The sequence below is a fragment of the Acartia tonsa genome, chromosome 14, assembly GCF_053477335.1.
Source record: "Acartia tonsa isolate MP-2025a chromosome 14, ASM5347733v1, whole genome shotgun sequence".
Lineage (NCBI taxonomy): Eukaryota > Metazoa > Arthropoda > Copepoda > Calanoida > Acartiidae > Acartia > Acartia tonsa.
Window position 1 is genome coordinate 21,341,596 of NC_137273.1, and position 26,251 is coordinate 21,367,846.

Below are 26,251 nucleotides of genomic sequence, written 5' to 3' on the forward strand. Positions count from 1 at the left end.
ATAGCCTTCAAAGGGGGAGGGAGGGTGTGACACTTAAAGATACCAAAAGTAAAAGGAACTCAACTAAAAAATAGTTACAACACTAAAATTTGGCATGGCGGTTAATATTAAGAGGTATAGTGTGTAACTATGAAGAATTAAGTTAAGGTTAGATTTGCCCCGCAGGGTTAAATTAGGTTCTTGCAGGGTAAGAGTCGAACGCAGGTTAGGATATGGCCCTGTAGGGGCAATAAACCAGCAAAATACGAGATTATCCCTAAATCATTTCCAAGCTGGATGAATTTAAAAGTTAATTAATTTCTAGAAAGTACAAATTAATTTCTCTATGGAAAGGCAACATAAAGTAGAATTACAAAGAGCATAGCAAATATTGCAGTTTGCACTCGTTGCATCTTTATATATGATTTTTTTTTGTCTAATCGACTCAGCCTATTATAGTAAGAAAGCCCCCTTTTCTCCCATCTCTTTTGAAGAGATTTTCTTCCCCTCTTCCCTTTCTCTTTCCCAAAAGGTTGATGACGTCATAGGGTGTCGCACTTTTCAAAATGATACAAAAAAGGGACAAAATGGGATGTCTCGCTACGATGCCCTTATATTGCAATGCTTTATTGTACCCAATATAACCTAACCTAATCTGACATAGAGTAATAAACAAACAATCAAAGGGGGAAAACCAATGACTTACAAATTTTATAAAGTAGTCCAAAATCCTGGACCAAAGGACGTCCAAGGGGGGTTGGGTAAAGTGGTGATTAACCCCCCCCCCCCCCACCCAAAATATTTTTCATTTATCCATCCTCCCCCCATTTAAAATTTACCCCCAACCATTTAGGAGGGGGTATTTAACCCTCCCCCCCAAACAATTTTTCGGGGGTAAATACCCCCCCCAAATACAAATTACCAACCCCTTGCAAAAAAATTTTACCCCTCCCCCTCAAATAAAAAAGCTTGGACGCCCCTCCCTGGACCAATACTATACTTTCCTGAAAATTTAGGAGCAATATTTACATATGTTTCTATGATCTTGATATATATACAGACATATAATCTTTTCTGTATTGAGTATTAGCAAATTAAAATCTTGTAAAATGTATCTCAATCAACAAAGAAATTATTTTCTAAAAAAAATGGTAATAAACAAAAGTTTTGCTAAATGCTTTATTTATAACCCTTGTTAGTAAAAATAAAAAAAACATAAAATATAATAAAATAAGAACTTAGCCTAATTATATTATCTATAATACAAAGTAGAATGATGTCTTTCCGTATGCCTGTCTGTCCGTCCGTCTGTCTGTCCCTTAAGATCTCAGTAACAACTGAACAGATTGGATTCTACTCTTTAGGGAATATACCTACTGGTACTGTGGTGGTTTTAGGCTATTTTCTTAGGGGGTGGGACACCCCCAACCCATCAATTTATTTTTTATTTTTTAGACGCTAGGGGCGAAGCCGCTAGTAATCAAGAAAACCTCATAAATAAATGATTTATTTGAAATTTCAAGTAGGTTTTAATAAGATTATAAATTAAAGTGTTAACTTCTGGTTATATCAAATATGTGTAAGGTGTCAAAAAAACGGATCTTGGACAAAGTAGCTTCGGACAAAGTAGCTTCGGACAAAGTAGCTTCGGACAAAGTAGCTTCAGGACAAAGTAGCTTCCGGACAAAGTAGCTTCAGGACATTTACTTAAGAAAAGTAGCCTCCACTGTTAATAAAGGTCATGGCCGCAGCGCTTGGCCCCTGGCCTGCCTAGCCGCGGGCGCTCGGCTCCCTAGCCTATAACCTAACCTAACCTAACCTATGTTAGCCTCAGGACATTTATTTAAGAAAAATATCATCAACTGATAATACATAGGTGGTTTAGAATTTCGTGGATTTTGCAAAAAGTGGTTGATAGATTTTATAATTTTTTAATATTGTTTTTATAAGTTTTAATAATGTTTTTACAATTTTTTGGTTAGGTTAGGTTAGGTTATAGGCTAGGGAGCCGAGCGCCCGCGGCTAGGCAGGCCAGGGGGCCGAGCGCTGCGGCCATGACCTTTATTAACAGTGGAGGCTACTTTTCTTAGGAAGCTACTTTGTCCGGAAGCTACTTTGTCCTGAAGCTACTTTGTCCGGAAGCTACTTTGTCCTGAAGCTACTTTGTCCGAAGCTACTTTGTCCGAAGCTACTTTGTCCGAAGCTACTTTGTCCAAGATCCAAAAAAACACAAAATAGGTGGTACCAATTAAAGTTAAGTATACCCAACTTACGTTATCCAAAATAACCTAACTTTTCTAAAAATAAAGTGTAAAGATATAATTAAAAACAACTTTTATCTTTCATTACTGTTGTTTTCAGATAAAATACATTCATGTCTAAGAAAGAAAATTAAATTACACACATGTAGAAATAAAAAATACAAATCATTAGTAAATTTACAAAGAATTAGGAACACCTATCTTACAAATATTTATGCTAGTTGAGTTTTAATAGATTCACCTAACTTTTGTATAAAGGTTAAATATCATAAAGAACAGATAAATTTTTGTCCATTAGTAGTATACATAAAATAGGATAGGCGTTATTCAAATTATTTCAAATTGAAAAATTCTTTTATTAAAACTTGGGATCAATAGCATTATACTTGGTCAGATATATGAAGGTTTTAGTACTAGAGGCTATTACGGAATTGAATTGGGGAGTAAATATTGGTTGTAAAGAAAAGAAATAAGAAGTTTTGCGTTAGAATGTTTTAATGACAAAATTATTATGGTAACATAAAATCTTGATTGAATGTATATTATTGCAAAAAGTTCCATTTTGCTGACTTATAGGGTGCATTTTAGTACAGGAAATAATTCTGGAGGTTAATAAGAGATGGGAGAACTGGAGGTTACAAAGAGATTTACAGGAATACAGGTGGCATATTCAACAAGAAGGAGTAAGGATGGATTGTTATTTCTTATTCTATCTGAGGGATACCTGTGAAAAAGTGCAAGATATTATTATTAGCAAGTGTCTTCAAGCAATTCACGTGTTGGATAAATGTTTGAGATGATTTTCAACAGATTGTTTAGCTCTGAAACAAGCTTCAATGATGATGTCAAAAAGCCCTAAGGCTGACATGCCAATCCAAAGACCAAGAGCACTTCCAAGCTCTACTGTAAGGCTAAATTCATCATAACTGTACACTCTCTTGTAGATCTGGACATCTTTAACAAATTTTACATTTAGTAGTGAATGTTTTGGAAAATTTGTGATTTCCTCAACAAGCATGAAGTTCATTTTCAGTTGGTAGCAGGATTGCTTACATGTTGTGTTCATATCTGCATTATCCAGGAAATCCTTCATGTAGTCAAAGGCTTTTTCATTATGAGGCTTAGAGCTAGTGCTGCACTTGCTTGAGTCAGTTGGGAACCAAATTGGTAAACAACCAAACCAATCTTTCAGATTCTCTATGAGTTCTTGATTAACGCAGTGCCCAAAATTACCTCTAGCACTTGAGTAGTCCTTACAAACGTGTCCATCATGAATTGTATCATCGTGAAGTTCTAAACTAATTTTGTAATGGGAATAGCTATATCCTTCTTGGCCTTTTCTTAACTTTAAGGTGTATCCCAATATTTCTTCCAAACGCAGTGCAGTACTTCTATACGGATCTAATAGATAGAATCTCACTGGTTCTTTGGTAATCATTTCTACATACGAGTTTGTTGAAAAATCAATTATTTTCCTATAGAATCCTGGGTTAATGGTGTAATAATCTTTACTCTTACCATTTTTAACCTCTAAATCTGAATAGTTGAAACTGTGCAATCTTTTAAGTAAAAAATCTGGTGTCAGGTTGTCATTAGTTGTGTTCCCATCCATGAAGGTGTTGTTGAATTATTTACTTTGCCTGCAAGATAATTAGTTTTACTCTGATAACCATGTTCTTCTGCTTTGCTATAGTTAAACTGGTTATCACTACAGACATACATCAGTGGGCTTTGTATATCATCAAGGGTTGTAACTGATCTTTCAACAATCTCAGGTTTGCTCATATATTTCTGTACTGCCTGCTTCATTTGATACACAAATATTCCAAAGGCAAAAATTTGGAAACATGATCGAAGAAAAAAGTGAGCTCTAGGAAACATGGTTGGTAATATATTGGAAATAATTTTGAAGCTAGGCTTGTTAGTTGATTGGTTTTTTATTATTGAAAATGTACAGGGATCTTAAGGGATAATACAAAGGATATTAATTTGATTAATATCCTTAATTAACTCTTCTGTTGATTTTTGGTTGAAGTGCTTAAACACTAATTAGTTAAGCCAGCAAATCAAGATTTATAAAAGTAACACTAACCATGGTACTCAAGAAAACATGTGAGAGAATGCAGGGAGTAAGAGAGGGGACAATGGATCAAATATTCAATTTTTAGGAGTCTCAGACTTTGGGTACTGGCTTAAAGGGAATGTGCAAGAATTTAGCAGGTTCTGACTGACTTTGGGTACTCGCTGAGTTCGTTTTGAATAAACTTAATTTGTTATGAGATGGCTGGTTTTAGCAATTTTTTTTCTGGGTTGAACAGGTTCCAGGGACGATTTTTCTAGTAATTAATTACAGAATCAGCCTGATAATCTAATTTTAAAATGAATGCTTTTTTTCTTGGAACTTTTTTCTTATTTCATAGTTTTCTAAAATTAATTAACACACCCTTTACAATTTCCTTCAAATTTTCTGGATAAATCTGTATTTCATGGTCTTTCAGCAAAAACTCTTAAATCGAATTAATTACACATTGTCCCCTCCCTTACTCCCTGGAGAGAATGTGTTTATTTTGAGTTGGTTTCCAATATAATATACAGTCTAATGACCCATCATTCCCTGTAATTATAGGGTTAAATATTTACAATTAAATGAAAAATATTTTCAAACATGTGTAGTTGAAATACAGTTTAATGTCTTTAAATAACTTAAGAATTACATAACATTACTTAAGAGGAAATATTATCCTCTCTTATGCAAACAAGAACATTCACTTTTGTTTTTGGATATGCTGATTAAACATAAAGCAAATATTAACAATTAAGATGAAGGGTTTTACTCTACTGTTCAGCTTTCATAATCTTAATTAATAATTTAAATACATTTCTGAGTGATTTCCTACTACAAAACATCTCACAGCATTTTACGAAACAACACATAGTTCTTTTTAACTTGGCAATGGATATACCAAAAATGTTAATTGGTGTTCCAATTTTCCAAGTTTTGAAAAAAAATGTGTAAATGTTGCAGTGAAGAGTTAGTACAGAGAAAGAAAGGTATATACACAAAAAAGATAAAAAACATAGTGTAGATTTGCTACATAAAAACATAATCAATATTTGATATTTTGGACTTAATTAAATCCATTAATATAAATTTTCAATACTTCTTTTACGTAAATGATAGAATTAGGTTTTCTATAAATATTACAAAAAATATTGGAAATTTTTTTTTTCTATTCTCATTAGGTACATTGCTGACGTAAATCTTAATCGATATATTATAAGGATATGATTGTTATCAGCTTGTTGAGTGTCATATATCTCAAAATATCTTTGATGTTTGTGGTCAGATTTTCACAATTTATAAAAGTAACACTAACCATGGTACTCAAGAAAACATGTGAGAGAATGCAGGGAGTAAGAGAGGGGACAATGGATCAAATATTCAATTTTTAGGAATCTCAGACTTTGGGTACTGGCTTAAAGGGAATGTGCAAGAATTTAGCAGGTTCTGACTGACTTTGGGTACTCGCTGAGTTCGTTTTGAATAAACTTAATTTGTTATGAGATGGCTGGTTTTAGCAATTTTTTTTCTGGGTTGAACAGGTTCCAGGGACGATTTTTCTAGTAATTAATTACAGAATCAGCCTGATAATCTAATTTTAAAATGAATGCTTTTTTTCTTGGAACTTTTTTCTTATTTCATAGTTTTCTAAAATTAATTAACACACCCTTTACAATTTCCTTCAAATTTTCTGGATAAATCTGCATTTCATGGTCTTTCAGCAAAAACTCTTAAATCGAATTAATTACACATTGTCCCCTCCCTTACTCCCTGGAGAGAATGTGTTTATTTTGAGTTGGTTTCCAATATAATATACAGTCTAATGACCCATCATTCCCTGTAATTATAGGGTTAAATATTTACAATTAAATGAAAAATATTTTCAAATATGTGTAGTTGAAATACAATTTAATGTCTTTAAATAACTTAAGAATTACATAACATTACTTAAGAGGAAATATTATCCTCTCTTATGCAAACAAGAACATTCACTTTTGTTTTTGGATATGCTGATTAAACACAGTGGCGTGCGAACCGAAGGGGGCATTTGGGGCAATCGCCCCCCCCTAGCAACCAAAACGCCCCCCCCTGCCCCCCCCCTAGCCACCGCCCCCCCTGCCCCCCCCTAAATGTTGAAAAATGCCCCATTTTGCCCCCCCCTGGTCAACAAAAATGCCCCTTTTTGCCCCCTACCCTACAAAAAGCAAAACTATCCCAGTTTCCAAAAAAAAGATCAAGAAATACTCAACAAAAACAGACAGTTACTATTCATTTAACCTTACCAAATTTTTAAATTAGTGTAGAAATTAGGTTATAATCTTTTTTCACTGAACATAACAAACCAGGTAATAGGAAGTATTTTATTTTGTATAATATAAACTTTTTACCAAAGAAATTTTGTACATTCCCAATGATGATACACAAAATTACCCCTTATATAGATTACAATTAGTGGATGAAATGTATGGAAACTCGACTTAATTAACCAACCAATCAAAATTCCATTAAAGTCCCCAAAGTTGTTGAGCCAACTAAACAGAAAATTTTATATGAAATATTGGGGACTAGTGTAATAAATAGCCCAAAAACCCCTCCCTCCCTGCATATTTGAAGAAAAAAATTTGCGCTTCGCGCCCTTCCAAATGGTTTCTGCTTTTTATTACATTATATATTTTGTTTTTATTTCTATAAAAACATGTGTAAACAACAAATTTTAATCAAAAAGTTATTTTATATAAAAAAGAAACAGCGTTGATATTTATCTAAGCCTTTTTCTCAACACTGTATGTCTGTCTAAATGAATAACTATATATGATGTCATATTATTTTCAGGATAAGTTTATCATTTTTTTGTGTGTGCATACCCTTACAAAAATTTTTATGGCAATTTTCATTAAAAAACCTTAAAACTTACTACACTCTATATTCCTAACTTGATAAAATATGCCACTCTTGTTGTCTTTAATTGATTTTAGTTCAAAGGGGGAGTAAATATTTTTAGGTGTGTGAAGCGCACCGCCCTTATAAATCATTGGAAACACCACTTAATCAAAAATTAACTGAGTTTTAAAGTGCCATTTAAAGAGGGTAGGATATGTTGATAAAACTTTTTAGCTTCTCTATAATTCGCTATGGCTGTCAGTATGTAATGCTAAGGGGGAAATGTGATTTTTTCAACTGCAATTAAAGATAGAAGGCTAAAACTTAATGTTAACATTCCCATCATTATGGAGTATAATTAAATGCTATTTTTGTATCTTTTATATTTCGGGTATAATCCCTTTTGTGACATTGCCTCTTAAGGTGCATTTAGTCGTATTTTCACAGTAGCTTTTCACCTATTTATAGCTCCTGCGGGGCCAATTGCCTAACCCTGCAGGGAAATCACCTGACCTAACTTAACCTAGAATAACCTATTAAAAGCTGCTATGAAAATATGACGAAATGCCCCTTAAGAGGCGTTGCCACAAAAGAGACTATACCCCAAAGTTTTCAATATTTCTAAGAGAATTTTATATCTGTAGATGAAAGGACAAGTAATTTTTTTTTATTTTTACATAGTTCTTTATATCTTTGGTTTTTATGGTACGATAAATTTTTTTGTGGATTATATGATTTAAAAAAATAAAATTTCTCGCTGTTTCGAGCATCCAGTATGTAATTTACTTTGACTGTCGTCACACAACAAACAGGAAAAAGGATTTGTGACTTTTTCTATCTAAAATATATATTTATTTCAACAGATGCTCTTTAAATTTATTAAAGTCTGTATTCTTATTAATGATTTTTTTGTGCTTTGCTACTTAAAGATGTTGTCATCCTTGTTGTCATACAATAAAGAAATATTTAAAATTAGTTTTACATATTAGGTTAATTTTTGGTAAATTATTTCCAAAATGAGTGTTTTTATCTCCCCCTCCAAAAAATTTTTTTAATGGGGTTATTCATCCTTCCTGCTGAGATTTTATAACATCCCCTTCCACCCATAAAAAAGGTTTTGTGGTGGGGGGGGGGGGGGAAGGTTAAATTATCTTCTGTACTTTTTTTTCGAAGATACTTTCTAGCTCCCTTCCCTTCGGTCATTGCAGGGTGGGGAGAAGGGATGGGGGAGAAGAGATGGGGGGGGGGGGAAGAGATGGGGGATATAAATGGGAAATAGGGATGGGGAAGAAGGGATAAGGACTAGAAGGCCCATAATCAAAGAATCCCACCCCTTAAACGCCCTTATTTAAAATTAGTATATATAATCAAAATGCCCCCCCGGGGCACTTTGATTTAGGGGGGGGCAAAATTTTACAAAATCTTCAAAATGCCCCCCCCTAGACAAAGTGCTTCGCACGCCACTGATTAAACATAAAGCAAATATTAACAATTAAGATGAAGGGTTTTACTCTACTGTTCAGCTTTCATAATCTTAATTAATAATTTAAATACATTTCCTACTACAAAACATCTCACAGCATTTTACGAAACAACATATAGTTCTTTTTAACTTGGCAATGGATATACCAAAAATGTTAATTGGTGTTCCAATTTTCCAAGTTTTGAAAAAAAATGTGTAAATGTTGCAGTGAAGAGTTAGTACAGAGAAAGAAAGGTATATACACAAAAAAGATAAAAAACATAGTGTAGATTTGCTACATAAAAACATAATCAATATTTGATATTTTGGACTTAATTAAATCCATTAATATAAATTTTCAATACTTCTTTTACGTAAATGATAGAATTAGGTTTTCTATAAATATTACAAAAAATATTGGAAATTTTTTTTTTCTATTCTCATTAGGTACATTGCTGACGTAAATCTTAATCGATATATTATAAGGATATGATTGTTATCAGCTTGTTGTCATATATCTCAAAATATCTTTGATGTTTGTGGTCAGATTTTCACAATTTTTGTTGAATTAAAATAAATTTTATTCGTTCAAATGGAACTATGGGCTATATTTGATTTTTAAAAGCGAAGCTTTTCTATAATTAGGGTCGGTCCGTCCGTACGTCCGTCGGAGACAGATAGCTTTTATTCGTTAATTTATGCATGTTAGAATTGTCCTATTGATTTTAAACTTTGCATGATGATTCCTGTAGTAGTTAGGTACGATTTAGAAAGCGTAACAAATCTATAATCTTTACCAGAATGTCGTTACGTCCATTTTAAAAATGTTGATTTTTCTACTTTTTAAACAACAAATTTTTATTTATCCGTTTGATCTGATTTTTGGTATATTGATTCCTGAGACAACAAAGAACAAAATTATAGGCGAAGCAATACTATAATCAAGTCCTAAAAATGATTATGTCCATAAAGAAAGTATGTCCATAAACATTATCCTATATCAAGCAGTTTTTCAACAAATTTACTTACAATTTTGCTTTGACTCTTATACTTTTATATTCTGATTATTCAGTTCAGACACTATATAAGTGGTAATGTCCGTTTGTCCTAACGTTTCAGTGCTTCGCTTTTATGGATGTTGTCATCCTTGTTTTTACATATCTTAGTAGTTTTCATGAACTTTTAAATGTTTTCAAACAAGAATGACAACATATACATAAGAAGCGGAGCACAATCAAATCATGGATTGGCCCAAAGTGAATCATGAATCAAATGTTCAGAGAGAATATTTAATTTTGATTCTATTACTTACAAATATTCTTAAAATCGGACAATAGACACAAAAATTATGTGTAAATCAATAAAAAAAAACGGCTAAAAGACAGTCATGTATGTTGTATATTTAATTATGCTCCATAATACTAGGAAAACTCATAGATCTAGTTTTAATGGAGGCTGAGTAAATTTAATTTCCCCCCTAGCGTTTAGGACTGTCGGACGGACATAATGCATTAAGGAGAAGCTTTGCTGCTAATTAAATTTCTATCTGATTAGTTCGATGTTTGGAAATGTGGAAATGAGAGAGGAAGGGGATAATGGACTGTAAATTTTACTGATACTCAAACACGTTCTCCTATTTGTTGCCTAAAAACCTTTATTGAGTCTTGATTGATTGGTACAAACTAGCATATCCTAACTTTTCAACCAATAATTATGATCTAGAGACAGGGTTATTTTGTTTTTCATAATCAATTTAATATTGCCCATTGACTTATCCCTTTAGATTACTGTAGATCTTTGATTATTATTTTGAAGAGAGAGAGAGGACAAAGGGCTGTTTATTACTCTGGTCCCCAAAGTTTTATAATAACGTTTTCTTATTCGTTGGCTTAATAACTTTGAGAACTTCAGTGAATTTTGATTGTTTGTTACAGTAAGTTGAGTGTTCACACATTTCAGCTACTAATTTTAATGACAAACCCCAAACTGTCCCAGTTTTGAGCAAGACGATTCCAGTTACGTTATATACGTTTCGGGAAAGAAAAAGGGAAGGGGGGAAGAAAATCTCTTCAAAAGAGATGGGAGAAAAGGGAAGAGATTTTCTTTCCCCCTTCCCTTTTTATATGACGTCACAGGAATCGTCTTGCTCAAAACTTGGACAGTTTGGGGTTTGTCATTTTAATGTACAGAATAGGTGATTTTTTATATCATCATTGGGGATGTATACCAATTTATTGGCCATTGTCTTATCCCTTTAGATCCCTGATTGTTTTGTGAGTGAAGCTTTTCTATAATTAGGGTCGGTCCGTCCGTACGTCCGTTACGGATAGCTTTTTTCGTTAATCTAGGCATGTTAGAATTGTCCTATCGATTTCAAATTTTGCATGGTGATTCCATTAGTAGTTCGGTACGATTTAGAAAGCGTAGCAACTCTATAATCATTACCAAAGTTTCCGTACGTCCATTTAAACATGTTGATTTTTTTACTTTTTTAACAAAAAAATTTTATGTGATCTAATCATCCGATTGATCTGATTTTTGGTATATTGATTCCTGAGACAACACTATTTATTATTCAGTTCTTGCACTATATTATAAGTGTTCATGTTCGTTTGTCCTACCGTTACAGTGCTTCGCTTTTATGGATGTTGTCATCCTTGTTTTGTCTACAATGATATGATAAGTGCTGGTTCTGATATAATAAAAGTTAGATTTTCTGTAACTATGTGTGTCTGTAAGTCTGTAATAACATCGCAATTATAACGTCTATAGCCCAGTTCACAAAAGATTTTTAGAGGTCGACCTAATATTTCAGAATTTCAGCCAATCACAGCGTGGCATTTCATAAAATGCTGTGCTCTCATTGGTGGAAAGTTGTCTCACCCCGATCTGGCTCACCACTAAAATGATTTAAAGATCCAGCTAAGGTCAACCAATTTTAGTACAACCGAAATATAACACAACCTAACCATATTGTTAAAAGCGAAGCTTTTCTATAATTAGGGTAGATCCGTCCTATATATTCAGTCTGTGACGGTTTTTCATTAATTTTGACATGTTAGAATTGGTCTATCGATTCCAAACTTTGAATGATGATTCCTGTAACAGTTAGGTATGATTTTGTCAAAAAGAGTAAATAAATCAGCATGTATAAAATGGACGTATGGACTTTCTGGTAACTATTATAGAGTTGCTACGCTTTCTAATTTTTATAGAAATCATCATTATCAAAGTTCGAATTTGATAGGACAATTCTTACATGTCTAAAGTAATCTTGGGTGAATTCTATTCTCCCTCCCTGACTTATTTATTTACGTACTAGCAGCCAAGAAGTTCCCTCAATACCCCTTCTTTCCGGACTGTTATAACCAGTGTTGCGGAGCCGGAGCTGGGAGCCGTCATATTTTGCTGGGGTCGGAGTCGGAGCTGGAGCTGTAATTTTTGTTAAAAAACGGCTCCGGACTAGATAAATAAAGAGATTTTTTATAAATTATAATTTGGTAACTCTGTTTTGTCATGTGCAAATGCTCCTTTTAAGTTTTTCAAGTTTATTTTTCTCAAAAATTGAACTGTTAAAACCTGCAAAAGTTAAAAATAGACGGGTGAAAAAAATATGTCGATTTTTTATTGATTTTAGGTCGCAGCCGGAGCCAAAACTGGAGCCGGACCAAAATCAAACGGCTCCGCATCGCTGGTTATAATTATAGTACTGATTAAAGTTAACCCTAAAATATGGGGGTGGGGGGTGGATATTAGATTAAAAATTGCTAAGATCCGTCGCCATTTTTTTCCCCGAAGCAAACTAAAAGAATAGTGGTTTAAAGTATGATAGGACCTAAAAACAAGGGTGACTTGTCTTTTTATTATAAAAAGTGGCACTTTCAACATTTTTTAGGCCTCTATCTATAATAATAGATGTGCTCCCCCCCCCCCTCCACTCTTTCCGAAGAGTTAAAATAACAGCACATGTTTCCACGGAGGTTCAGGGACTGATTGGCTCTTGTGCTATTTTAAATTGATTTACGAAATTTGATTGGTTTGTTTTACGAATGAAGAGTTGTCATTGGACAAGTTTAGAAACCAAGATCTGCACGCGAGTTTAAAAAATATTCTGTTTATTGCGCATTGGTACAGGCATAAACACGTGTGGATTAATTTTCGACAATTTTTTTACATAGAAATTCTTGTGATATTAGCTTAAGCGATATATTATTTAAAAGCGAAGATTTTATAATTAGGGTCGGTCAGTCCGTAACGGTTAACTCTTTTCGTTAATTTAGACATGACAAAATTGTCCTATCGATTTTAAATTTTGCCCTCAGAGAATTTTGTATATTTTATCCTTTTATAATAAAGTAAACGGATATCTATGTGTATGTCTGTCTGTACCAAAGAATCCCTCTAACCGCTGAACTGATATGGTTTTTCTTTACAGTTAGCTTCCCCTAGGTCCTGGAAAGGTTTATAACTATTACCACCATCATACCAGAAATCGCCCCTAGAAAAACTGCCCCCCAACAAAAAAAAATATATAGAGTGGAGTGGGTCGACTCCCCCCCCCCTTCAAGGACCACTAGTATGTTTTATAGCTAATATAAACGAATTTTATCATTATTTGACGCAACGTTAGAGTTCCAAATTTCTGGGATCTAAAGAGATAAGACAATGGACATTAAATTGATGCGTGATAAATAAAATTAATTAGCCCATTATCAAAGATTAAAATTAATGTTTAAAGAGTTTGAACGCTGATGGTTTAAATTGCTGAATCAAAATTTTGTGACCTGTATAATAATTTACTGTCCAATGATCCAACCTTCCTTTACTTTTTTTTCTAGGGGCGACTTCTCATATCAAGAGCTACTGTGAAAATACGACGAGACGCCCCTTAAGATACGTTGCCACGAAAGGGACTATACCAAATTATTTTTCCAGAAATATTATACATTGATCCCTGATAAAGTTGCTCTCTCTTAAATGTAGGGTAGGAAGAGTAGTCTGAGTCATCAGTTCAGTTTCAACTTAGAAAGGATTAATATAAAAATAGTTATTTCTCGCATCGTATTATAAACAGCTTTCCGCGGATATAGAACATACAATTAATTATAAGATTATAACCTGTTTTTTTAGCCCCGAGGTGCCGAAGGCACGGGCTAAAAAACTGGTTTTAATCTTATGATTTTACATTTTTATATTCGTAGAAAGCTGGATATAATACGATGCTAGACATAGTTTTTTCGTATGGATGAGAACCTGTTCTTATCCACCGGATTTGAATGAATACGAGAAAAATATTATAATTAATCTAAACCACTCTATACTTGTAATTTGTTTGTTGCTTGAGTTTCTAGTACTAAATTTTAGATTTTCGTCCGACTGTAAGATATGTTTAGGGTAAACATATTTTTGAAAAATTTTTATCCTTTTACATAAGAAGTAAGCTTTTTTGTCTGAACGTAAGAATCTCGCTAACCGCTAGACCGGAATGGTTCTTCTTTACAGTAAAGCTTCTTATGGGTTCAGTGAATGTTTTTAAATATTGGGGGGGGGGGGGAGGAGGGTATCTCTATCCTCCCAATAAATAAATTTCTTTCTCCCTAGTTTTTACATTTTCTTTTTTAAAACTAAAATTTTAAATGGGGGGATAGACTTTTCCACCTCCCCTAGAGGCTTCTAGGGGCGAAGTTGCTAGTGATAGAAAAATAGGGCATTTTAAATTATCTTCAACACTTTTTTACAAAAAAATCATATTTTAACTGCAAAATTTAATGTTTGATAAAGATGGATTTTAGGCTAAACTGAAAATAAAGGGAAGGCGGGTAGGTTTTCATTTTCTCAGTTGGAGTAAACTTGTCTATAGGGGTATATTTACTTATAATCTGTATATTACGGGATCTAAAGGGATAAGACAATAGTCGAGAAATTTATGTACATCCCCAATGATGATAACATATATTGTGATTTAAGTATTTTTTTCAGAAATTCTCCAAATTCTTTATCAAGAATGTCCAGACAAGTAATTGGCGCAAAAGCTTCAAATTCAGGAATAGAAGATGTATTGCATCTAAATAAAAATAATCATGGAAAGAAAACAAAGTAGTGGGTTTTGTCGTATTTTCACAGTAGCTTTTGATAGGTAATTTTAGCTTAAGTTAGACTAGGTAAATGTTAATGATTGCACCGCGGAGTTAGAGCCGCAGTGGCTAGAAAAAAGAGTAAAGCTACTGTGAAAATACGACGAAACCAGTTACTTCGTTTTTTCCCCATGATCCAAATAATTTAACTACAATACTAGCGGCTTTGCCCCAAGAGGTGATCAAAAAAGGACCCGGGAAATCTTCAGCAAAAAAAAAGGACCAAGGAAATCTTCTGCAAAAAAAGAACCAAGGAAATCTTCTGCAAAAAAGGGGGGGGGATTTTTTGTTTTTGGGGGGGGTTGGGGGTGTCCCTCCCCCAAGAAAATAGCCTAAAACCACCACAGGACCAGTAGGTATATACCCTGAAGAGTAGAATCCAATCGGTTCATTGGTTACCGAGATCTTAAGCTTCAGACGGACGGACAGACATCATTCTACTTTGTATTATAGATAAAAAAAACCTTCAAAGGTGTAATTTATTAATGCTCTTATAATTTAAATCAGTCTTGGGTTTGATTTAGTATACATTGCGATAAATATATGATATTTTAGAAGCTTTAGAAGCAATTTTTAAGGGTTTCTCAGGGTCTGGGCCAATAAACCTACCAGGCTTCTGTTTTATGCCTTTAGCTGTAAATTACCAGGGACTAGCTAAACAAACAACCAGCTTGATTTGAGTACAGTCATAGCTTTTTCTTTCAGATGTCTCATCCCTTCTTTACGTGATACAGGTGTTGATACAGCCCCTTGGGAGTATTACAACCCATATTCAGCAGAGAACGACCTAACCTTCGTTATAACATCAAAAACAACTGATCTGGAGCTTAGTGAATGGCTTGAGAATAACAAACCTTCTAAAATTGGCTCAAGGTTTCGCGAAACAGTTTGGATTAACCTTTACTGGGAGAATGGTGTCGTAAAGGATGAGGCTAAAGAAGCCCATGCAAAACAATTGTGGCAAGAGGATAAAAGGAAAGAAATTACATACGATAGTGTAATTGAAATAGACAAAAAAAAGGGATACCTTGAGGGCAAGTGGGTTATCCATCCACATAAAGATAACTCGGATAAAAACTGGAAAGCTGTAGCTATGGGAATACTGAACAAGAAGTTTGGAGAGGATATCTTGCAGGCAACAGTGGATTGTCAAAGATCTAATATCCGCGTGTACACCAAGGATATCACTCGTCGAGATGAAATATTTTATTGTGAAGAAGTGTTGCGGAAAGTAGGTGTTGGTAGCCTAATGCATTACAGGCCCAGCATATTCTCCCTGTTAAAAATTAGAAATGACGTTCTTAATGAAACACATATGTATCTAACTGGTTATAAACTGGAAGGGGAAAAAATAGTTAAAATATGTCATTAAGTAACCAAACAGGGTACCTAGTAAATAATTCAACATAAATGAAAAAGATCAAATTTTTAAACTTAACTCAATACACATATCACATATGGATCTAATTTTTAAGGGATATGACATTATAATTACAAATTTTTGTCTCAATATCAAACATTCACCTATTTTATATTCTAAAGTAATCAATTAGTGTAGTAAATATGTGAATATCAAACTATTTTTTTAAAACTTGTTAAAATACATTATATTACGATTTTTAATCTCATTTATTTGCTTAGTTTAATGTATATCTTTCGTTTTAATAACATGCATATATTTTGTGGTATTTTGATTTTTAGTTCTTTAATTTCTAAACTGTATCTTAATATTATGAAAATTCTGTATTTTTCTTGTGTGCAAATAAAGTAATTTAAAAAAAATCTTTTAAATTCTCATAGAAGTTGCGGATGAGGAATATTAAAAGCGAAGCTTTTCTATAATTAGGGTCCGTCCGTCCGGAACGGTTAGCTCTTTTCGTTAATTTGGAGAGCTTAGAATTGTCATATCATTTTCAAACTTTGTATGTTGAATCCTATAAACGCTAGGTACAATCTTAAGAAATCGTAGCAATTGAATTCTGCAATCGTTATCAGAATGTCCGTACGTCCATTTGAAGTGATTTTTAACAACAATTTTTAATGTGATGTATTTATCTGATTTTTGATACACTGATTCCTAGAAAACAAAGTACAATATTATGAAATGTAATTCTGTGCTTTTACAGTTTAGTGTATTTAAGCAATTTAATTTGTAACAAATTTACTTACAATTTTGTTTAAACTTATTTATTTTCTGCTTATTCACAATTTTGATTATACTTATAGATTAATATTTTGCTGTGTCAGCGTTCGTATGTCCTGTCCTACCTTTAATTTTAGAGCTTCGCTTTTATGGATGTTGTCATCCTTGTAACACAGAAACTTAAGTCATCGTGCTTTATAATCGTTTCTAGGCTATTGTTAGCATCTAGAGGTTAAGAAACAAGTTTTCTAAATAAAATTAACAGGATGTCTGTAGCCTAAGATCGCGATAACCGCTGGACCGTTTTATCTTGTCTGTCAGTACGTCCTTATCGCTGTAGAAACGTGATTTCCTCGGCTCCTATTCAACATAAACAACTGAATCTTTTTGTCGACATTCACATTATTAAGGAGCATAATCAACTATAAAACATCCATGGCGGTCAGACGTATTTTTCGCCGGTTTTTTGCTTTTAAATTTTTTCTTCATACCTTTTTTTATGTTTATAGTCCGGTTTTTAAAATTTTTGAAGATAAGATAAATTTCCCGTATTTCTAAATAGGGAAAGATCTATAAAGAACATGACTTTATCCGGTTTTGGGCTATTTTTCCCCTCAAATTTCCCATTATCTTTGGTATTTTTGGTTCGATTTTGCTCCGTTTTTCTGAGCATCCAGTAAGTAATTTACCGTCAGTCAGTCATCATTCAAAATATAAATATCAAATACATGAGAAAGGTTTCGTGCTTTTATTCTCCACTAAATCTTATATTCTGCATTATAACAGATGCTGTTTTACTGTACTTGTCTGTATTCTCGTCCGTGATTTTTTGGGGCTTCGCTACTTATGGATGTTGTTATTTGTTTTTTTCTTTTTTCCACATATAATTGAAATCTTGGTCTGATGATATAGCTCTAATTGTTCCCGAGTAGCTATCGTTTTTTACAAATCCACTTTTAACACATTTAAGGAACTGCGAAGTAAAATTTCAGAGTTCTACTCCTATTTTAGAGTCTTAATTTAGTTATAGAAAAGCTTTGCTTTCAAAAATATATAAAATCATGAGAAAAAAAATATTTATTATATCAACAGTAAAAAAATAACAAGAAATGCCCAAAAGTTCATAAAAAAAAAAAATATCTATAATTCTTAAGAAGAAATTAATACTGAAAGATTTCAATATTAAATAAAATATCAATCTATCTAGCACAACTATTAAGCAAGGTTTAAGCAAGTTGTGTGTTAGCGTTCAGTCAAATGCGCTTATCAAGTCAAACTGTTCTAAATTTTGAACAAATTTAGAAATACGAAATGTTCATAATTAAGAATAGTTTGACTTGATAAGCGCATTTGACTAAAACGCTAACACACAACATTATGGAAAATACGCGAAAAATGACCCTCATTATAATGCATTGTGGAACTAACCCCTTTCATTGAAATAGAAAATTTTATAATGAGATTTGTATTTTTTTATTTTAATCACAGCACACGACAACTTTTAATTGTTATCAACTTGTTGAGTGTCCTTCTTGGCATCATCATCACCACCATTGCTCTCCTCTACCTTGTCATCTTTTTGCTCGGCACCAGCATTATCTTCTTCTTGAAGTTGCTCGGAACCAGCAGCATCCTCCCTCATCTTTTTCTCTTCAAACTTATTCTTCTCAAATTTGGTCACATCTCCTACAATAAGTATGTATATATGTACCAGGGTAATTTACAGGACAAGAGTCAAATACAGAATTTATCTTCTTACGCTTGAAATTCGCTTCAAAACTTAAGGAGCAGAATATCAATTTAAAAGTATAAACAAAATTGTAAGTAAATTTGTTGCAAAACTGCTAAATACAGGATACTGTTTGAAAACATACTGTATTTTTAGGATATGATTATAAAGATGATAAGCTTAAAATATTGTACTTTATTGTCCTAAGAATCATTGTTCCAGAAATCAGAAGAAAATGTCAAATAAATCATACAAAAAATAATTGGCATAAAAGTTAAAAATCTGCATGTTTTTAAATGTGCGTACGAACTTTCTGATAATGATAAAATAGTTGCAACCCTTCTAAATCATACCTGTTTGTTATATGAATCATCATCCAAAGTTTGAACTCGATAGGGCAATTCTAACATGCCTAAATTAATCAAAAGATCTAACCGTTACCTACGGGCGGACGTACAGACCCTAATTATAGAAAAGCATTGCATATAAAAAAAATATCTAACCTCCAATGAGCCGCAGGTAGTGAACCCTCTCATTCTTGGGAACATAAGCTCTCACACTTTTATTTCCCTTCCATCCAACTATCTCTACTTTTAGCTCACTTCCAAATTTATCTAAATAAGTAATAATAAAAATTTTTTAGTTTCAAATAATCGAACCCTAGGGGAGACAGCTTATCCTAGCTCCCCCCCCCCCCCCCCCCAATAACCACAAAATTATCAATCATAATTATAAATAAACTCTAAATTGTTTGAATTATTTGTAAGATATTCTACTAAACTTTCCTATTTTACTTACTCATAAATATTGAAAAATGACATTTCCCCACGAAATGCAAAAAAATCTACAACTGCACTGTAGTAAAAGGTATCTACCATGAACTGATTACGAGATGGTTTAAGTACACACACCCATCCTATTTAATGTTGAAATTAGTATTTATCATCCTATAATATAAAGTAGTAAGCGTTTTTTGTCTGTCCCAAAGGATCTCGCAAAACGCTGAACCGATATTGTTCGCTACAGTGAAGCTTCTTATAGGTCCTGGGAAGGCCTTAAACTATTTTTGGGTAGGTTGTCTTCACCCCCCTCCTTCCCAAAAATATTTTTTTATTCTTATGAAAATCAAATTTAATATGTGATGAGGTTGATTTTTCCCCGTCCTAACTTAAGTGCCCCTGGAGGCTACTAGGGGCGTAAACGCTAGTACAATATAAAGTAGTAAGGTTTTTTGTCCGAAGCTGAAGGTCTCGAAAAGTATTGATCCCAATTGTTTGTATTTTTTAAATATCCTTGTGTGATTTTAGGCTATTTTTGACGCTCCAATGGAGGCTAGAGTCGGAACAACTAGTTACCTTTATCACAATAGATAAGTGCTACAGAGCCTGTGTTCATATTTTCCATTTGTTTCCTCAGTTCTGCAGACATACTAGCTATCTCAGGCGGGGATTCAAAATCTAAGCAAAAACAAGGTTATTGGTGATTTACCACAAAGTTACTGTTGAGCACTGATATCCCCCCCACCTTATTTTTGACTAAATTGAAAATAAGTGGAGAGGGATACTTTTTTTCCAACCTTACCTGACAAACAAATTGAAACCCCAATCCCTTATTTTCAATTTTTCTTACAGAAATTAGTTAATGAATTTTTGTCAATGGACATAAAATAAAATCAATGGTTGTAAAAATGTCAGTTTTGGATGTATTTATGGCAGTAAAAAAATCATATGACTGAATTTCATTGACTGGGGTTTACAAGTTATGACAAAAAACATCCTGCAGAATTTCTACTGGTTGTAAAAATGGCACCGCCCCTAACCTGAGTTCAGCAACATAATTTCCATATCTTGTTTTGTGGGGTACAGCTTTCTTTCTGTTATATGATTCAACATCATTAACTAACCTGAGTTAAGTAACATGATTTCCATATCTTGTTTTGTAGGATACAGCTTTCCTTCTGTTATGATTCAACATCATTAACTAACCTGAGTTTAGTAACATGATTTCCATGTCTTGTTTTGTGGGGTACAACTTTCTTTTTTGTTATATGATTCAACATCATGAACTAACCTGAGTTTAGTAACATGATTTCCATATCTTGTTTGGTAGGATACAGCTTTCTTTCTTTTATATGATTCAACATCATTAACTAACCTGAGTTTAGTAACATGATTTCCATACCTTGTTTTGTAGGATACAGCTTTCCTTCTTTTATATGATTCAAAATAATTAACTAACCTGAGTTTAGCAACATGATTTCCATATCTTGTTTTGTAGGATACAGCTTTCTTTCAGTTATATGATTCAAAATCATTAACTAACCTGAGTTTAGCAACATGATTTCCATGTCTTGTTTTGTAGGATACAACTTTCTTTCTGTTATATGATTCAAAATCATTAACTAACCTGAGTTTAGTAACATGATTTCCATATCTTGTTTTGTAGGGTACAGCTTTCTTTCTGTTATATGATTCAACATCATTAACACGCCCTCCTGTGCTATCCTAAAAGGGGGGGGGGGGTTTAATGCAACCATCTCGTAATCAATGTATAAATGGCACTTAAAATTCGAATTTTGATCTAAAATTTTGCATGAGTAATCCTTGGTAGGTCTATTTTCCCTAAATTGAACAAAAAGTTGAAAAAGTAACTGCTAACGGCTCAGGCGTTTAGCCGTTTTTTGGCTAATTTTAGGGCAAATCTGTCATAAATTACGTAGAGATCAACTTTTTGAAACATATTTTTGCTTTAAATCATGTGAAATGATACAAAAAAACATTTTTTAGATTTCTTGTACCAGTAACTACCGGCTAGAACCGTTTGAAAACGTTTTGTAGCGGAGAAGAGCATTATGTGGAGAGAGGTTTCGTGATGAATTTCCCTTAAAAATACACAACAAATAGGTAAACTGCTGAGCCGCCAGCCGTTAGCCGCTACTTTTCCAACTTTTTGTTCGATTTAGGGAACTCAAGGATTACTCATGCAAAATTTCAGATCAAAATTCGAATTTTAAGTGCCATTTCTACATTGATTACGAGATGGTTGCATTAACCCCCCCCCCCACCTTTAATAAGTATATGAAACAAGAATGACAACATATGTACATAAAAGCGAAGCTCTTAAAATTGACAAATATAGAGCAAGTCTCTTTAAAATGATTCAGTACAGGATGCTAGAAATCATAATTATTATTTGAAGACTTAATCATAGATGCTTTGACTGAAAAACAATATTGTGTCTAATTGTAATTGGAATTACTATTAAAAGTTAATAGGAAAATTGTATTATATAATATAATGTAACTAGCGGCTTCGCCCCTAGCCTCTAGGGGCTTTGCCCCAAGAGATGACAACAAAAAAAATTCAAAAAAAAAAATAAGAAGAACTAAAGAAATCTTCTACAAAAGAAATTTTCTACAAAAGAAATCTTCTACAAAAGAATTCTTCTACAAAAGAATATTTCTACAAAAGAATTCTTCTACAAAAAAAAAAAAAAAAAAAAAAAAAAAATGGGGGGGATTTTTTTTGTTTTTGGGGGGGTTGGGGGTGTCCCACCCCCCAAGAAAATAGCTTAAAACCACCACAGGACCAATAGGTATATACCCTGAAGAGTAGAATCCAATCGGTTCAGCGGTTACCGAGATCTTAAGGGACAGACAGACGGACAGACAGACAGACGGACAGACGGGCAGACATCAAGCTACTTTGTATTATAGATAAAAGGAAATACAGACTTTCTGATAATGATTTCAGTTACCATTCGGCTATTTCACTATAAGAAATGAAAGATCATGTAGATAATAGTTATTTATTGCATCGTATTATCGACATTTTCCCGCCGATATTAGATTGAAAAATTATAAAATTAAAACCAGTTTTGTTATCCACGAGAGCCCAAAAGTACGTCTAAAAAAATTGACATTAATTTTAAAATTTTTATTTTAATATTCAAGGAAAATTGTCTGTAATACGATACAATACATGATTTATCAGTTACAGTATGACTGAGAACTGGTTCTAATCCAGCGGATATCAATCGGTTTGGAAGCCATACTGGAAGGGGTATCACCACCCACCTGTATCCACATTCAGACCCCTTGTTTTCGCATTTGGTCCAGGCCTTCACGCCAGTGTTGATTACCTTTACTTTCTCAGTGTTATTCTCAACTAAAAAGTAAAAATATAAAAAATTATTGGTGGAACAGTTAGTAACCTTAATATTTATTGTACAACCCTGGGAGGGAGGGGACATTGGGCTGTTTATTACACTAGTCCCCAAAGTTTTATTAGTTTGCTTAACAACTTAGGAGACTGTTATTGAATTTTGATTGGTTGGTTCATTAATTTGAGTGTCCAAACTTTTCAACCACTAATTGTAATCTACAGTGGGGGTAATTTTGTGTATCAAGATTCAAGATAGGGGATGTATATCAATTTATCGGCCATTGTCTTATCCTTTTAGATCCCTGGTACAACCACATCAAGATTTAATTAGTCTCCAAATATTTTAAGCGAACTAATGAGAGAAGATGTTTAAATTTTGGTACCAGTATAATTCACAATCTAATGTCCACTCCCTCCCTGATAATTATATAAACTATTTGAGATGTCTACTTTCTGAATGGATATAACATACGTGGATATTATGACAGGAGAAATTTGAGTTGCCGTTTAAGTCCTCACTCATTGGTCAGTACTTTCCTCCAGTAGAAGGGGTTGAGATAGGATGGGGTAAAAGGGGTGGATGGAGGCTGTTTTATAAGAGTAGGCGAAAATATGGTGCAACATCCAAGCAATAATAAATTCATTATTACTTACCTATATCTTTAACAGCTTTAGTTGTGAAGTAGAGATTATTTTTCTTGGACTCATCCTTACATCTGGACAGGAATAGTTCAACAGGGAGTTTTAATCCATAGTAGTTGGTTAGCTCAGGTCCAATAGGGTCGTCACTCTAGTAAGCATTATCTTTGAGGCTTTTAAACACATTAAGGGCTTCTCCCCCAGCTTCTAGTTTTTTGACCCATTATCCGGTTAGAGTGTTGTATTATTAATTATAAAGTTAGTTTTCATTAAAACTAATTCCTTTTACAAATAAAAAAAAATACATAAAACCCTTAGGAAAGATCAGGAATCTAAAGGGATAAGACAATGGCCCAAAAATTGATGTACATTCCTAAAGATAATACACAAAATTACACCTTCTGTATATTACAATTAGTAGTAGTAACGTTTGGACACTCAACTTAATGAACCAACCATTTAAATTAATAAATATTCCGGAAGTTGTTACGCCAACGAAAAGGAAAACTTTTGGGACTAGTCTAACCCCATACCCCCCCCCTAGATATACCACACTTTTCTGGGATCTTGCTGGGTCAAGTATCAACTGTTGGGAATATCAAAGGATGACTCCATGCAAAATTTGAGCCGGATCCGGCCAAAACTGGCCGTGAATTTTATGAAAAACCGGTTTTTTCCGGTTTTTAGGGGGTATCTGTAAATCGATTCAGCTGGTGCAAAACCGGTTGGAGGTACAAAAAATTTTACTTTACATGAAATTTAGCCAATGCAATTGCCTACAAAAATGTACTTCATCATCAACTTGATTGGACAACTCTTTCCCCTCCTAAATGTCCATTAAAACCTCGGAAACGGCAAAAATCGCCAAAAAATCACGCCTTCGGCGGCAAATAACGGCTAAACGGTCAGCCGTAGGCGAATGAAACATAAAAAAAGAAATGTCTGCCTCAAAAAGTTGTTTAACATCAAAGAGATGCTTGAAGTCTCTAAAACGACTCCTTCCCCTCCTTTAAGGGGAAAAACTGAAAAAACGTGATTTTCAAAAGTATGCCCACTTCGTGGGTGTGGGGGGCACTGAACCCATCACCCCAGGGTCACCAAATATAAAGTCTAGGCGGCCCACAATGCTGAATTTTCACCAAGTGAAAGTCTTGTGTCATTATCTCTTATGAGAAAGAAGTTATTAATTAATTTAAATTTCAAATTGTGATTTTTTGATGGATTTCTTTGATGAAATGACAGGCTGGTCAATTTTTAGGCCATTTTTTTGCTGTTTTCGGTCCGCCACGCCTAAACGGTTTGAGATAATCTCACGGGACCTTTTGCCCGACCTAAGCCTGGTTATTAGTAAGGTCTAAGAAAAAAAAATCTCGGATTGGATGAAGCACGACGTCGCTGCGCGCCGTCAAAAATCGCTGGTCGGCTCATTTTGCCCCCTCAAACCCTCACCTCGTGCCATTTTTCTGTGTAAAGATTATAATTATAATCTTTTGCGTAAGTCTGTTTTTTTTTCCTAGACCTCACAAATAACCAGACTTAGGTTGGGCAAAAGGTCCCGTGAGATTATCTCAAACCGTTTGGGCGTGGCGGGCCGAAAACAGCAAAAAATGGCCTAAAAATTGACCGGCCTGTCATTTCATCAAAGAAATCCATCAAAAAATCACAATTTGAAATTTTAATTAATTAATAACTTTTTTCTCATAAGAGATAATGACACAAGACTTTCACTTGGTGAAAATTCAGCATTGTGGGCCGCCTAGACTTTATATTTGGTGGCCCTGGGGTGACGGGTTCAGTGCCCCCACACCCACGAAGTGGGCATACTTTTGAAAATCACGTTTTTTCAGTTTTTCCCCTTAAAGGAGGGGAAGGAGTCGTTTTAGAGACTTCAAGCATCTCTTTGATGTTAAACAACTTTTTGAGGCAGACATTTCTTTATTTATGTTTCATTCGCCTCCGGCTGACCGTTTAGCCGTTATTTGCCGCCGAAGGCGTGATTTTTGGCGATTTTTGCCGTTTCCGAGGTTTTAATGGACATTTAGGAGGGGAAAGAGTTGTCCAATCAAGTTGATGATGAAGTACATTTTTGTAGGCAATTGCATTGGCTAAATTTCATGTAAAGTAAAATTTTTTATACCTCCAACCGGTTTTGCTCCAGCTGAATCGATTTACAGATACCCCCTAAAAACCGGAAAAAACCGGTTTTTCATAAAATTCACGGCCGGTTTTGGCCGGATCCGGCTCAAATTTTGCATGGAGTCATCCTTTGATATTCCCAACAGTTGATACTTGACCCAGCAAGATCCCAGAAAAGTGTGGTATATCTACCCCCCCCCCCCCTTCGCCCTCTTAGTGATAATGGATAGGCGAAAAAGGACCTTCTAGGATAGAATTTAAAAATCTGGATACTAAAAACTTATAGCCATAAAAATTCCTTCAGATAAATATATGGATCTTCTCTGAAGCCCCGGAATCCGGACACATTTTTAGGTTTCTTTTTGGGTGGCTCCTCTGTCTTATCCTCTCCTTCCTAGGGTTTATTTTAGTGTTTTTTTCATGCATAGCAAACAAATGTTAGAAGAAAAAAAGATGTTTTTAACCATTAACCTATTCCTATTATCCTTATAATAAAGTAACAGGATGTGTGTTTGTCTGTATGTTTGTTTGTACCGAAGGATCTTGCTAACCGCTGAACCGATCGGGTTCTCCTTAGTAGTATTATATAAAGGAGTAAGAAACTTTTTAGTATGGCTTCGAAACCAATTAATATCCGCTGGATTAGAACCGGTTCTCAGCTGA

General features: G+C 33.9%; 1 protein-coding gene across 2 annotated transcripts in view; it reads right to left on the bottom strand.

Annotated features, from left to right (window-relative positions):
* Positions 1-17,981: 17,981 nt before the first annotated feature.
* Nsun2 (tRNA (cytosine(34)-C(5))-methyltransferase Nsun2) overlaps positions 17,982-26,251 on the bottom strand; it is a 32,624-nt gene continuing 24,354 nt past the window's right edge. For both annotated transcript variants that reach the window (XM_080148078.1, XM_080148079.1), the window contains 7 exons: positions 25,887-25,979; positions 23,468-23,603; positions 22,726-22,816; positions 21,057-21,154; positions 20,006-20,107; positions 19,154-19,264; positions 17,982-18,607 (listed from right to left, as the gene is read on the bottom strand). In XM_080148078.1, coding sequence (XP_080004204.1) covers positions 18,423-18,607; positions 19,154-19,264; positions 20,006-20,107; positions 21,057-21,154; positions 22,726-22,816; positions 23,468-23,603; positions 25,887-25,979 — 816 coding nt within the window. In that variant the 3' untranslated portion in view covers positions 17,982-18,422. The remainder of the gene's footprint in view (positions 18,608-19,153; positions 19,265-20,005; positions 20,108-21,056; positions 21,155-22,725; positions 22,817-23,467; positions 23,604-25,886; positions 25,980-26,251) is intronic.